This window comes from Hippoglossus hippoglossus, chromosome 4 (assembly GCF_009819705.1).
Source record: "Hippoglossus hippoglossus isolate fHipHip1 chromosome 4, fHipHip1.pri, whole genome shotgun sequence".
Taxonomy (NCBI): domain Eukaryota; kingdom Metazoa; phylum Chordata; class Actinopteri; order Pleuronectiformes; family Pleuronectidae; genus Hippoglossus; species Hippoglossus hippoglossus.
Genome location: NC_047154.1, coordinates 23,624,763 through 23,639,563, shown reverse-complemented (window position 1 = coordinate 23,639,563; position 14,801 = coordinate 23,624,763). Strand labels below are relative to the sequence as shown.

Genomic DNA, 14,801 nt, shown 5'->3' with positions numbered 1-14,801 from the left:
TTAATGAAGGAGAGAAAATACAATAAAGAGTTTGTATCAGGGACGAAGAAGCAATTCATCTAATAAAGTTAGTTTCTCTCACTTTTATAAGGAGCTGCTCAATTAAAATATTTACTGACTCAAAGTGGCAGATTAATTAACTTGTTTAACCCTTCAAAGTTATTTTAGTGTTGGTGAAACAATCAGTTCAATAATGTGACGATTTTCTTTTCTGTTTTTCATGAATGAACGTTGACTTGTGGGTTTTAAACTGCAAACAGGTGATTTTAAATAGAAATTGTTTCATAAATTAAACTTCATGACATTATTTCAACATTTTTAAGTTTTATATTTTGATTTTATTACATATCTTAATTTGTTATAGTTGGATGTGGAGACTAGAAACTGTTGATGGTAGTTTCACATTTTTATGACATTTTATAGACTGAAAATAAAAAAATCTGATGAATATAATAAATGCAGCCTTAGATAATAACCAACCAGTTTAAAACAGGACGAGTCTGTTCGCTCCAGATTAATAAGAAACCTGCTGAGCTGAGGATGTTCAGATCTTCAGTCAACACACAAACATGAATTAATATTTCTCCAATGTTCCAGATGCATTTACTCATTTGTTGTGTAGCAGACTTTTCCAACGTGAGACAAGATGTTTAGAGAAGATCAGTCGATCTTAGTCTCAGAGAAACATGCATCAGGTAAGACAAGACGCAGGCGTGGGTCTACTTTAACAAACCTTTATTACAGAATCAGACCAGTTTCTATAATCATCTTTTTAAAATCACCTCATTTATCTACAAATGGAAACTTTTTACTCTACAAGGCCTCAGAACACAAAGTTAGTAACGTTAGTGACGAGAAACACGTCGTCTTGTTTGTTTGATTCACACACAAGCAAACATCGGTTTAAATCCTGCGACCGACATTTCATCTCTCCCTTTTTCTGCCTCTTCTTTCATCAGGTCTTTCTCCTCAAGAGGTTTTAACTCTGCTCAAACCTTTTCTTTTCTCAGCCATGATAAAAGATCTGATTCAGTCTGGAAGAACAGAAGATGAAAGACAAACCACAACAAACCTCATGAAACATTTTCCCCCACAGTAAAAAAACTAAAGTCAGTGTTCACACCAAGTTTCTGTCTTTATCAAGCTCACTGAAAACCACACGATTTAAAAAATAACAGTTTTTAGTGACAATTAAATTCTGTCCTGCTTTGAAACAACTTCAACTAATCAGAGAAAAGAGGAAAATCTAACCAGCGAACTTTAAAGATAGTTTCCACTGAGCAGTGATAATAAATCCATGGTCATTAAATTCAGTTTGAATATTTGTTCCTCTAGATTTCAGAAACTAATCCTGATCTGCTAAAGACTAATTCTGACAGTTTTTTGTCTCATTTCTCATCTTCTGCCTCAAACTTGTCGTGTTTTAGTGTTTAGCTCAGTTGCTCCACACGTGTTCATGTAGAGAAGCAGAAAAACGAGACCTGACAATCTGAAACCAACAGAAACAGAAACCAACACAAAGAGGAAAGAAACTGAATAAATACAAGAAAGAAAAGAGAAGAAACCAACAAAACTCGGCTGTGTGAAAGGCAACTGAACATTAAAGATCTTCGTGGCGTTTATCATTTACTGGAAATGAAGATGGACGACATGAAAGTGAAGCCAAATTATCTATATCGCCCCCTGGTGGCTGGCTACTGTATAGGTCATAAACCACATCTCCATGTTCCTAAGTGGGACATGGACCAAACTAGAAAATATCTCAGTGTTTCTGTTAAGTTTAGTTTTATTTGGTTATTTGATGCTTTAAAAACAACAAAAACAGGATGAAGATGATTGACAGCTTAGACTGACTCACGATTGGTCGAGAACGTGCGTCAGCAGGACTCAAGAGCCGCGGTCGCTACAGCGCAGACTCCAAAAGACGTGAAGAGCTAAAGATGGCAGCGCTCGTATCTGTGATAATTCAGCTTCGTCTTTGTACAGCGAGACGTCGTCGTCCATCTTTATTTACAGTCTGTGACTCAAGTTCAACCCAGGAACACGTCAGGTCTCTGGATTTATGTTTGAGGCATCGATCCATTCCAGACTGAACCGGACCCATCAGGTAACTCACGTCCTGACTTTCAGAAACTTTCCTCTGACTTGGACGCTCTTGTTGTCACAGTAACTCATTGCGTCTCTCTCCTTCCTGTCTGTGTGTTTGGATGAATTCACTGGCTGCTTCCCTCCTCGCCGTCCTCCTCCCCCTCCTCCTCCTCCAGCTCCACCAGAGGAGCGTGGCGATTGGCCTGAGAACCTTCGCTGAAGAAAACCTTCTTGATCACACCGGACTTCGGCGCCCGGATCGTGTGCTGCAGACACACACAGAAGAAAGAATCAACTTTAACAGAAACTCAGCGGAGTGAGTTTTAAACTGGATTAAAGTGAGATCACGTGAGGAGGAGGAGGAGGAATCTGCAGGAGCCTCTCACCTCCATCTTCATGGCGTTCATGACCATCAGTGCGTCTCCCACCGCCACTTTGTCTCCGACCTTCACCAGCACCTGAACACAGCAAACAGGATCGTTTTATTATAGTAGAACAAAACAGGCAGTCAGTAGGTTTCAGATATAATATTATAATCAGAAGTCTCCTTATAAATTAAAGGTAATGAACAAACATTTATTCCACAGAGTCAATTACTTAATTAATTAGTCATCAGGAGACTTAAAGTGTTAATAACACAACCACACAATGAAAAGATATTAAAACCATCAGTCTCTTGATTGGTTTGTTATGAAGCTTCTGCAAAACTAAAAACTTTTACTTCATCTTCACCCGTTTTTTTTACCTTTAACGTATTTTAACCAACAACAGGTTTTGTGTTGCTTCCTTCACGAGCCGGATCAGGACACGTTAGAAATCCCAGTTTAGAGTAAAATCACTATTTTCTCTCTAATGAAGTTTTTCTTATATAAAGTTAATGGCCTTTTACTGTTGGACCTTGAATTTGAGTTTTATCAAAGGTTTTGTACAAAAAAAATCATTTACATCTACATTTAGAAAAGTGTAAATCATTTTTTTTAAATCTCTGTGCAACTCCAACCCTACTGACCTTCTCTATGGTTCCCGTCATGGGGGCCACGGCTCCGCCCTGGGCCCCAGTGCCGCTCACACCGGCCAGATATTTGGGCACCGGGACGGACACCTGCGATGATCCCTCCTGCAGAACAGACGGAAACACGTCAGAAACCAGAAGCCACAGTTCACTGAGGTGAGAGGAGGAGAACCGACTTTCCCCTGACGTCAGCTCGTGCAGCGACGGCAGAGAACAGAGATTCTCTCTAAATGAACTGAGGGAAGCTTGGATTCTCAGCTTTCATCAAATCTGTCGTTAACCTGAAATTACTGAAAACAGAACAAGTCACAAAACCAAATACAGACTTTTTATTTTACAGCTGTAAAACTGCTGAGGCTCAAAAACACAGAGGTGAAGGTAGAGTTTCATCAATAAAGGTTTTGGTTTAAGAGACATTAAATTAGCTAACTTGTGGAACATGTGAACTGCAGATCTTCACAAATAGAAAGAAGTAACGTGTTTCCATGGAGGAACTCGTGTTGGGAACGCACCGTAGAGAACAGGTGAACCGTGTTGTCCAGTATCACCAGTTTGGGACGAGACTTCTCTCCGTTGACAGAACAGTGAAGGAACGAAGCTCCGCCCTCCAACTCCACCTCTCCGGTCACATGGTACGACTCCTCGCCAATCTGAAAGAACAGTAGATACCATAGTTATGTAGTACTTATACTACTGCTAGTATTTCTCTCATTGTATTTACATTTACTTAAACTTGTATTAAGAATTTAAAGGTGTTTTTTTACTTGTACAAGGCTTTTAAAAAGTTCAATAAAACATAACATGGAAACTAGATCTAAAAAAACATTTTATGTAATGAATGAAAAACAATTCTCTCACTTTTTCTCAGAATTGAAAACTCTCTGGTTTATGAGACGCTGCAGTTATAAAAAGAAGAGTTGTTTTTTATCTCACCTGCATATTATAGCTTCCATCTTTGTTATACTTGATCCCCACATCAACTTCTGGAGACACGGACAAGAGGAAAAGGTTTTTTAAAAGGTTTAGGATTCATTAAAACAGTGAAGAGACATCATCTTCATCATCTTCTTCATCTTCACAGCAGCAGCACTGGAGTTATTTTTGGGGCTTTGCAGTGACATTTTTAATAGAAACATTGAATAATGAATGTGACTTCATTAACAAACTGTCGCAGAGCAGCTCTGAACTTAATTATTCAAACTGTCATTAAACTCAAACAGATCCTCAGCTGCTGACACAATAAATCAAATCTTCATGTAATCGAACAAAGATTAAACGTCAACAGACGATTCAGGTGCTAAATAAATGATGAGAATCAAACAAAACAACTTAATACATACGATTACACTACGATTTATATTTATCTGTTTGCAGTTTGCCCGTTATCTACATGTATGTGTATATATGACTGTGTGTTTGTGTATATAAACATAAAGTTCTACATGTTTGCATATGGACACATCATAGACGACGCATCTCCACTTCCTCCTGCAGTATCTTGCACTGGTGACATCATTCGGAGTCTGTGCAGTAATGATCACGGCCTGAAGCCGAAGTGTCACGATCCCACCGACACACACTCAAAAGTGATTTTCAGCTGTCAATCATGAGGTTTCATCCTCTGTTTTTATCACATATAAGAGGAATAAGAGGAAAATCTACCGGGTGCAACCATCTTCCAGAAAAATGTATCTGATGTGTACTTTGACTTTAGTTTAGTCCGTGTTCCATCCTCTAACATGGAGGAGGGGTTTACTGCCAATACTGAAGTCAGACACCAGGGGGCAATACAGATGTGTTGGATTTGCCTTTGGGGAGGTGTCATGTTGTCTTCATATATATATATATATATATATATATATATATATATATATATATATATTGTTTGTTGCAGCCCCGACTGAAGTGTGATCTAAACTCTGTTGTCTGAGTGTGTGACTGCATTCATTCTCTTCCTGTCCACCAGGGGGCAGTAACGGTCAAACAGCGTGGCTGGTACTTACTTTTGTCTCCAACCTGTAGCTTCATACTTCTGTTAAACTGAATGTTGCTTCTCCAGCCGCTGCTCGAGCCAAATGGAGAGAAGGGGTCTGAAAATCACACACACACACACACACACACACACACACACACACACACACACACACACACACACACACACACACACACACACACACACACACACACACACACACACACAGTAAAATAAGTGTATTTTTCCAGATCAAATCATTTGCCCTGACATTAAAAGTCTCGTCCTCTCACCTGTGGATGAGTGTGTGAACTCCTGTGTGTGTTTCCTCTCCTGCAGCACCAGGCCCAGGGCGGCCTGGCAGATGGTTTCCCCACTGGGAGCTCTGGGAGCGGGGAACAGGTCGGCGTAGTGCTGGGGGATGAAGCTGGTGGTCACGTTCCCAGCCTCAAACTCCGGGTGGCCCGAGAGACTCAGCAGAAAATCGATGTTAGTGTTCAGTCCCACGATCTGAGGACATGTGGAGAGGAAGGAAGAAGAAGAAGGGATGAAAAGAAAGTGAAAACACACAGAGACTGTTCCTGACTGGGTCTGTGTGTGTTTCTCACGTTATATTGTCTTAAGCAGTAACGCAGCTTCTTCAAGGCAGCTGGTCGGTCCTTCCCCCAAACCACCAGCTTAGCGATCATTGGGTCATAATGAGCCGACACCTCATCCCCTGGAAACACACACGTTGACTTTGTCTCTCTTGCTCATCCTTCAATATCTGCACTAAATGAGCCAGAGATACTTTTTCTACTTCTTGTATGAATGATTGGAAAATTACGATGATTAAGAACAGAGGGGTTATTAAATGTATCTGGTGAAGAAGTCCTTGTTCTGAGACTCTCTACCTTCCCTGACTCCGGTCTCTATGCGAGTGTGTTGGTCCGCTGGAGGGGTGGAGAGATGCAGCAGAGGCCCCGCCCCCGGGAGGAAGTCGTTGTTTGGGTCTTCGGCGTAGATCCGCGCCTCGAATGAGTGGCCCCCTAGGATGATGTCATCCTGGAGGAGCGGCAGACGCTCCCCTGCTGCCACCTGGAGGATTTCCACCAAACAGAATCAGTGTTTACATCTTTTCCACCGTGAGTTTCTTCAGTTTTTCAGTTTCCTGTCTCACCCTGAGCTGCCACTCCACCAGGTCGGTTCCGGTGATCATTTCAGAGACGGGGTGTTCCACCTGCAGCCTGGTGTTCATCTCCATGAAGTAGAAGTTTTGATTGGCATCCATTATAAACTCCACCGTACCTTCACAAGAAAGACAAATGTAGTGTAAATATAGTGTAACCGCGTGTTGTGGGTCTGAGGGAATGTGATGAGATGTGTGTCGGTGTCTGTGTGTCTCACCTGCTCCTACATAGTTCACAGCTTTGGCTGCACGGACTGCTGCTTCTCCAAGTTTTCTCCGAACCTCGGGACTAATCCCAGGCTGAAAGGAAGAATAAGGAAATCTGTGAAATCTGTGTAAACACTGAACAGTTGAGGAATGTTTATCAGTGGGTTTGGGTAAAGACGTGTGAAGCAAATGTTGGTGTAACAGGCTGTTTGCCCAGTTTCCTGTTTGTCCTTGTTCACAGTTGGAATAACTTAAATAAACTATTTTCCAACATTTCCAACAACCTTTTAGCTGCTAGAGTTCAGTGAAACACTTTATCTCTGCCAACAATAAAACCAGGAGATAATTGGCTCAACAAATATTGAACCTTGACCTCAAGTCAGATTTGCAAGATGTTGCAAACTGAAGTTTAAGTTTTCATGCGAAAATGGTTAAAATGTAAGATTTTAGATTAACGTAAACATAAGTACCATTGGTTTCTTCTTACTGTTGTTTTCATTCACAGTAACTTTTCAAACTTCTGCTCAGTCAGAGCCTCGTGAACTCACCCCCGGTGCCTCCTCAATGATTTTCTGATGTCTCCTCTGGACGCTGCAGTCTCTCTCAAACAGATAGACGGCATTACCGTGCATGTCTCCGAACACCTGAACCTCCACGTGTCTGAGGGAGAAGTGGCTGGTTAGCAATTAGTGAGTCTGAGTGAGTGTGAGTGTGTGTGTGTGTGTGTGTGTACAAGTTACCTGGGATCCTCTACAAACTTCTCAATCAGCATGACGTCATCGTTGAAGGATTTTCTGGCTTCTCGTCTTGCAGACTCCAGCTGTTCTAAGAATTCTGAGTCTGTAAGTGCAATACGCATCCCCTAAACAAACACACAGACAATTACATGATGTTACTTCATTAGATGCATATTTTTGAGACATTTTATCCTTTATTGTGAGGACAAACTGTCCATGATTGTTTTTATCCCGTCCTCTTACCTTCCCTCCTCCTCCACGCACTGCCTTAATCATCACAGGGTATCCAATCTTAACAGCCTCCGCTTGGAGCCTCTCGTTTGATTGGTCCTCTCCATGGTAACCACCAATGATTGGCACTCCAGCAGCTGACATGATGTGTTTTGATGTGCTGAAAATGGACAAAAAGCAGTATAATCTATTACCTATAATCTTACAAATAACTACATGACACAATCAAATACTTAGAGACAACCTGAGATAAATTCTAGATATATTTAATATATGAAGTGTGTGTCACCTCTTAATGCCCATGTCTCGAATGGCAGAAGAAGGAGGCCCGATGAAGATGATGCCTTCCTGTTTACATGCCTCTGCAAACTCTGTGCTCTCTGATAGAAAGCCATAGCCAGGGTGGACCGCCTGCACACAGACACACACACACAGACACAAACGCAAGATTTATAAAGAAAAAGAAAAGAGTAATAATGATTCAGAGTCTATATAAAGACTCTATACATAATTACAGATGTCTCCTTTTTGCAGGATTACTCACATGTGATCCAGACTTCTTGGCCACCTCCAAAACTTTCTCCATGGAGAGGTAACTCTGCTGGGAGGGCGGAGGACCGATGTGAAAGGCTTCATCCGCCTGAAGAACAACCCAGGGAAATAAAACTGATCAGTGCAAGGTAAACGAAAACATTATCCCAGGGCAGGTTAAGAAAACAAGCCTGAAACCTGAAAATGTGAGATTTATATGCAGGTATCAAGCTCCTCACCATGGCCACGTGCATGGAGTCTATGTCTGCGTCGCTGTACACCGCCACAGAGCGGACTCCCATCTTCTTCGCCGTGCGCATCACACGACACGCGATCTCTCCTCGATTGGCGATCAGCACTTTCTCGATCCTTCGCACTCCTGGAGAAGAATCAACAACTGACCTGTTAATGCTCTTTAAATGAACTCTGGTGATCTATTTTATACAGTGATGCGTTATGAGTCCTTATGTTGATGCATCACATTCACAATAACTATTCAAACACACTCACACAGTTAAAGTTGTCACACTGCAGCTCTGAATGTGTATAGTTGTGTATTTGACTTTTTGTTACATTAAGCTCTTTCTATCTTGCTTTTTACTTTAATGTAACTATTGCACTGGCGAGCTGAGTGGTTTCTTCTTGTCCAACACCTTCCATTGTACCGTTGACCCTGAGTGAATCTGCTCAGGACCACTAAGAGAGCGAGCAGCAGAGACTCACCTCCTGACACCAGCCTCACGCCTCTCCTGGACCATGACAGCTTCCTGAACAGAAGAGAAACAGGAGTCATCATCGACAGAAGCTGCACGAATGAATGAATGAGTGTGGAAACAGCAGGTTGAGTCACTACAGAGACAAACCTCATGTAAACAAACACAGCTGGATGTGACAGGGAGTTGAACCAGCAGCCTGATGCTAACCCTGCTAGCTGCTACCTGTGTTTAACCTTGCTCACGTCTCGTCTGCATCAACACGAGTTCTCAAACTGAGAAACTATTGATCAACGCGTTGTTGTTAAGTTGAGGAATCACGTGTTTTTACCCCTGGTTTCGTTTTATAAATGACAACAAGCAGATAATTTACAATCTGAGCTGCAACAGAGCATCTGGTCAGGTTAGCATTACAAGCTAATCATGTCAGCGGTGGACGGAGGAGAATCACAACAACACAGCAGACATGAGAGTGTCAGTGTGTGCGTGCGTGCGTGTGATGAACTCACTGGGTAAAGATCCTCAGACTCTGCAGACTGGGGAAACTCAGGATAACTGCAGCCATGGCTACCAGCTGTTAGCTGCTAGCTAGCTGCTAGCTTAGCTTCGGCTAGCAGAGCGAGCAGCTGGACGTGGAAACAGGCGACGCGTGAATTCACCGCAGCAGCTGATAGTGAAATAAAAGATAAATCCTCAGATCAAAGCCACGTGGAAATCTGGGGCTTTAAAAAAAGTGAAACACGCAGGAACAAAACTCAATGACACGCGAGAGTTGTTTTCAGGCTTTGACATGGATGATCTTTACAGGCTCCCGTAGCGTCCACAGCCAATGAGAAACACGGATATGGAGGCGGGGAGGAAGCTGTAGTGAGCTCATTCCGCCACCAGAGGGGAGTGTTTCACAGGATATACAGTTGCTGAGGTGTTTATTATTTATAAATATATGTTTTTAGTAGTTTCTTTAAATAATAATAACAATAATAGTTTATTATTTGTATTTATTTGTTTTTAGATGTTTCTTTAGATTTTTTGTAGTACTTAGTGCTTTCTTTAAATAATAATAATATTAAATGTAATAGTTTATTATTTATAAACATTAGTTTTTAGTATTTCATATTTTCTTTAAATAATAATAATAATGATAGTTTATTATTTGTATATATTTGTTTTTAGTATTTACTAGTAACAACAAAAGTAATACTACTACTACGTCTACTACTAATAATAAAAAATAATAATAATAATACATCATTACTATTGTATTCATATTATTTTTATTAGAAGTTGCATTTTTCCCTGTCACATAATCCACTTACAGGAGGACATTAGAGTTAATAATGACTAATTATTACACTAATAATTTCACTCTTAAACCATTAATTGCATTTTATTGACACGAAGAGAGACGTCGCAAACCAGAGCAAATTTAAAACAGAATCTAATACATTTCACAGTTTTGTGCAGTAGGTAAACAGATCCAGGACCAGCAGGCACCTGGAATGCATCCATCTGAGTTGATGATGGATTTTGTTTGTGTACAATTCTTAATCTTGTGGCCTTTAAAGGTTCAATAACTACTTTTCAGTCTCCGTTTTTATTAAATAACTTTTTTAAAATACAACAAATAAGAAAATTAAAACAAACTGACTTTCAGCAGTGAACTAAAGTCATCACAGAAGTTAAAGACACATTTAAAACAAACTGAATTTCAGGTTCACAGCGGTTACAAAGAGAAAATAAAAATGTGAAGTATATTTATTTTCCAAGCTAATAACTAGAAATACATTTAACAATATTTGTTTTTGCATTTTTAACAATATGTTGTTATGAGAAACATCGGTGGAATAAAAATTCAAATCCATGTTCAGGAGAAGACTTTGAAAACCTTTTGTGACTTCGTGTGAAATATTCTTTGAGATGGAGTCAATTCCTCAGAGTTCCTCGTAGCCTTGTCTGTTGCGGTCTTTGATGAAGAGGAAGGTCAGCACAGCGATGAGGAGGATGCCCACCACTGTGGCCCCGATGATGATGGGAAGCACCCGCTTGTTGTAGTCAGCCCAGCACTCCACCTCTGCAACAGAGGAGAGGAGTAAAGAAAGAAGATGAGGAGCTGGTGTCAGAAAAGATATGTACAGAAAATGAATCTCTTATCTCGTCAGTACAAATGTCACAGATCAGACTTTTTATAATAATCTTTATCTGGCACAGCTTCCTGCTTCTCTACCACATGTCCCACGAGGACGGTAAAAAAATACAATGGAAATCGTGGATTTTAATCACTTCTTGCTTCATATGTTGCAATTTATTATTGCAGCTTGAACATCTGACCTGTTGAACCGTGCTGAAGTCAAATGGAGAGTTTCCCAAAACTATGACCATCATTTAATGTTTTTAAATCAAGAATTTCACCAGTTAACACAGAGATGTTTGTACTTTTATACATGAACAGACTGTGACTGGTGCAGATTTGTATGTATCGGCCACGTGTCTAGCGGTTTGGAGGGAGCGGTTTGTCCACTAGCCAGAATGTCTGTAGTTCGATCCCCGGGTTCCTGACATCTGGATCAAAAGTGTGTGAATGGACGAATGCGACTTGTACTGAAAAGCACTTTGAGTGGTCACCAAGACTAAACAAGTGCTACAGGCCAGAGACCATTTACTGTTTTAAAGTCTAAAATATCATTTTAATTTGCAGAACTATATCTTTGGATTCTTCTCCATCACCTCGTGACCCCTCAGCTTTTAGAATTCAGCACAGTGGGACTCGATCAGTTCCAGGTCGTTGTTCTGCTCGCTCACCTTTTCCATAGCCTCCTTTGGTCAGAGTGAAGGCCTGAAACTTCAGCGGGACCAGTTTGATCTGCAGCTCTGACGACATCAAAAGCAAATTCTCAGATTTGCAGGCGAAGCTGTTACCGTTCTTGGATTTGAACAACTTGTCGTGGTCCAACAAGCCAGAGAACGTCTTATCTGGGGGGTAAAACACAGACGGGTTCATTTCACAGCTGGAAAATATGCAGATACTGTTTTATCGTCTTCTCCTTTTTAATCTGTCTCGTCTTACTGGCACATTTTGGGCAAACAGGCAGAGGCGACAGGTGAGAAGTCAGCTTGGTGATGTAGAAAACTTTATTTTCCTGCAGACATAAAACACAGAGATCGACTCAGAAATCTCTGAATTATGAACAGATGCACATTTTTACCAAATAAACAAACATAACCTCGTCATTTGTTGTGAGAATTTTGATATAGATACAAACCTGAAAGACTGTTTTTTCTTGATGTAGCTGAATTTCTAATCATGTGATGATATAAAATATTTCATTGAACAATTGCAAACATATTTTTAAAGCATTTCCAGCAGTGGAGGAAGAAAACCTCAGTTTATTTTCTGTTATATATTTTGGAAATGAACTATTTGTGTGATGTTTGTACTTTTTTGCTTTGTGCCACATTCTGCTTCTGTTCACATGCAATTTGCAAATTCCTTTTACATTCACGTTGTCTTTATTATTTTCATTTCACGGGAACATGTGACACGTGTTGTGAAATGTCTGGTTATGTTGTCTGAGATCTGAATATGTGCGTCTTGTACCTTTTTGAAGGTGAGCTGCAGACTGGCAGCGTTTCCCGGCAGCGTGAGAGAGAGAACAGCAACTTCTTTGCCACAGTAGCCGCTCGTCCTGATCCTGGACGGGTCCAGGCTGAAATACCAGGTCTTTAGAGGGAGGAGAGGAATGTTACTTATATCAATGGAGTCGTGCATGTTTGCTGTCTGAGTCTGAATTTCTCTTTTTTTCTTTTAAAGTTGAGTTTGAACAGGAAACCAAATTCTAACGCCTCATAAACAGATGCTGACACAAACACACTCTTTCTGCAAGACGGGCTGAAATACTGAAAAATATAACGTTCACACAAACAGACCAAGGGAAACAGGCTGGACACCACACACACGCACACGCACGCGCACGCGCACACACACGCACGCACGCACACACACACACACACACACACACACACACACACACACACACACACACACACACACACACACACACACACACACACACAGTGCTGAGCCAGTCACAGCCTCTAACCTTCTTCTGGATGACGATGAACTCCACTCCCATGGTGGCTTTGATACATGTTTTCCCATCCAGCCCTTTCAGAATGTAGGTCCCTGTGCACACAAACACACACAATGTGCACACGTACATACATTAACCAACACACTTGTCATGTGAGTTTTAAATTAGACACAATTGTGTAATATTATCAATAACTTCTAAATGTTAAATTTGGCATCTTCATTTTTATCATCTGCACTTGAAGGTGTTAGTCTTAGTTATTACTTCAGCGTGCCCTGATTCCAGGATTTCAATATCTTCATGATTCCTTCTGCAACAGAAACTGGTTCTTTTGTTCACATGTTTCATGATAAGTCTTGTGTTGTGTCTTTGTTGTGTCTTTGTTGTGTCTGTGTTGTGTCTGTGTGTACCTAATGGAGGAGTGGCCTCGGTGGGCTGCAGGACCGGCAGGGCGATCTGAGGCTGTCCCTCAGAGTCGTAGGCAGGCGAGAAAGAGCTGACGCCTGGTGGAGGAAGAGACATTTTATTATTGTTTTATAACAAGACACCTTTTCAAATTCAATAAACCATCTGCAATCTGGTCATTTCACCAGTTTAACTTTCTCAAGTTTTGTTTCCTCATCAACAACAAATTTATTCAGATGTTATGAGAGTTAGAGTAAAAAACGTTATACCTTGGTCTACAGTCAAAGTTTCACAGTCACAATAATTTAACAATAGCTTCTGATTAAACAGTTTAAAAGCTTCAACTGCTGGTATTCAAAGATATCTGAAGGTGAACCAGTAGATGTAGAGATGTGACACTGTAGTATTTGTATAATCTCTGGTTATTGTCATGTCATTTGATGTTTAAACCACAAAGTTAGAGAAGGCAAAGTGTGTGGGAGAAGTAAAGACCACACCAGCAGCGATCACTGAGTCAGACAGGAAACCAGAAAACACACAGAGCAGAGAGCAGTGACAGCGTACAGATGCAGCAGCGTCGTTATCAATAAAGAAACATTAATTAATCATTAGAAATCATCATCAGGGATATTTTATAAAACAGAAGTTGGTGCTGCATGATATCATAAATATATAAATATAAATATATAATGATATCGGTGTCGCGTTCAGGAACAGAGGATTTGCACGAGAAGCTCAGAAGCACAGACGTTCCATCAAACACTGAAATGTGTTTGTTCCAGACAAAGACAAAGACTGAGCCACAGAGAGAGTTCATGCTCCAGTATATTACTATACACTGGAATACCATCAAACTTACCAGGAATCATAGCAGCCAGGAGGAGAAGACCCCATCGGCCCGAGAGACACCTCAGCATCGTGGCTGCAGAGGAAGAGAGAAGCGTGAGAAAAAATGAGACCAGAGCAGGAGGAGCAGACGTTCGTTAGTGGTTCAGTGTGAAACTGTTTGACACTAAGAGGACGGAGCAGAGGAAGTGAAGTGTGACAGCAGACGTGACACCTCTGATGTCAAAGTGATGAACAGACAAACCGAAAATTACACCTGCAAGAAAAACTCCATGTTGAATAAAGTGAAGAAAAAGAGTTGTGAGCTCCTGTTTGGATGAACTGTTGTAAATGTACATTAATCTACATGTGACATGATACTTTGTTATAGTTAATAACTAAAATATACAAAAAGTGTTGTATGTTCTTTTATTTTATCATTTTCATGTCACTTGCATCTGTGTTGATCCTGGAAAACACATGAATGCATCACTGATAATAATCTAATGATATGATATGTAATAGTGTAACAGTCACATGGGATATAATAATAATAATAATAATACATATCATCTTGTACATTTTCTCGATTATTATATTAGTTTTACTTTAAGTAACATGTAGCACAGGCTACATTTAACAATTCAGAATGACTGCAGGACTAATAATAATGTATAATGTGCACACACTGTATATTTCATTATATATACATGGTGTATACCACTGTACTTTTCCAGTTTATTCTTTTGTGTATCTTCAGTTCATCCACAGAAAAGTTTCCACATTTAGAACATATTGACTTTTTCTCTCATGATGGAGGTAAA

At 40.5% G+C, this 14,801-nt stretch overlaps 2 protein-coding genes across 3 annotated transcripts; both read right to left on the bottom strand.

The window, feature by feature from the left end:
• Nucleotides 1-1,899: 1,899 nt before the first annotated feature.
• mccc1 (methylcrotonoyl-CoA carboxylase 1 (alpha)) lies at nt 1,900-11,280 on the bottom strand. 2 transcript variants are annotated; one of them, XM_034583588.1, is made up of 20 exons: nt 11,269-11,280; nt 9,169-9,326; nt 8,670-8,713; nt 8,186-8,325; nt 7,960-8,055; nt 7,705-7,826; nt 7,428-7,575; nt 7,188-7,309; nt 6,996-7,107; nt 6,459-6,540; nt 6,232-6,359; nt 5,966-6,149; nt 5,681-5,790; nt 5,366-5,582; nt 5,104-5,190; nt 4,034-4,083; nt 3,613-3,750; nt 3,098-3,205; nt 2,475-2,546; nt 1,900-2,354 (listed from the first exon to the last, which is right to left on the bottom strand). In XM_034583588.1, exons 2-20 carry the CDS (start codon nt 9,222-9,224, stop codon nt 2,214-2,216), a joined length of 2,157 nt encoding a protein of 718 aa, XP_034439479.1. In that variant the 5' UTR covers nt 9,225-9,326; nt 11,269-11,280; the 3' UTR covers nt 1,900-2,213. The 2 variants fall into 2 exon arrangements, with proteins under 2 accessions (XP_034439479.1, XP_034439478.1); XM_034583587.1 differs by lacking the exon at nt 11,269-11,280 and having other exon boundaries at nt 9,169-9,474.
• Nucleotides 10,545-14,194, bottom strand: LOC117760509 (lysosome-associated membrane glycoprotein 3). The gene is made up of 7 exons (XM_034583606.1): nt 14,011-14,194; nt 13,158-13,263; nt 12,757-12,839; nt 12,255-12,377; nt 11,724-11,796; nt 11,459-11,629; nt 10,545-10,730 (listed from the first exon to the last, which is right to left on the bottom strand). The coding sequence occupies exons 1-7, from the start codon at nt 14,044-14,046 to the stop codon at nt 10,591-10,593; spliced, it is 732 nt and encodes a 243-aa protein (XP_034439497.1). The 5' UTR covers nt 14,047-14,194; the 3' UTR covers nt 10,545-10,590.
• Between the last annotated feature and the right edge of the window lie 607 nt (nt 14,195-14,801).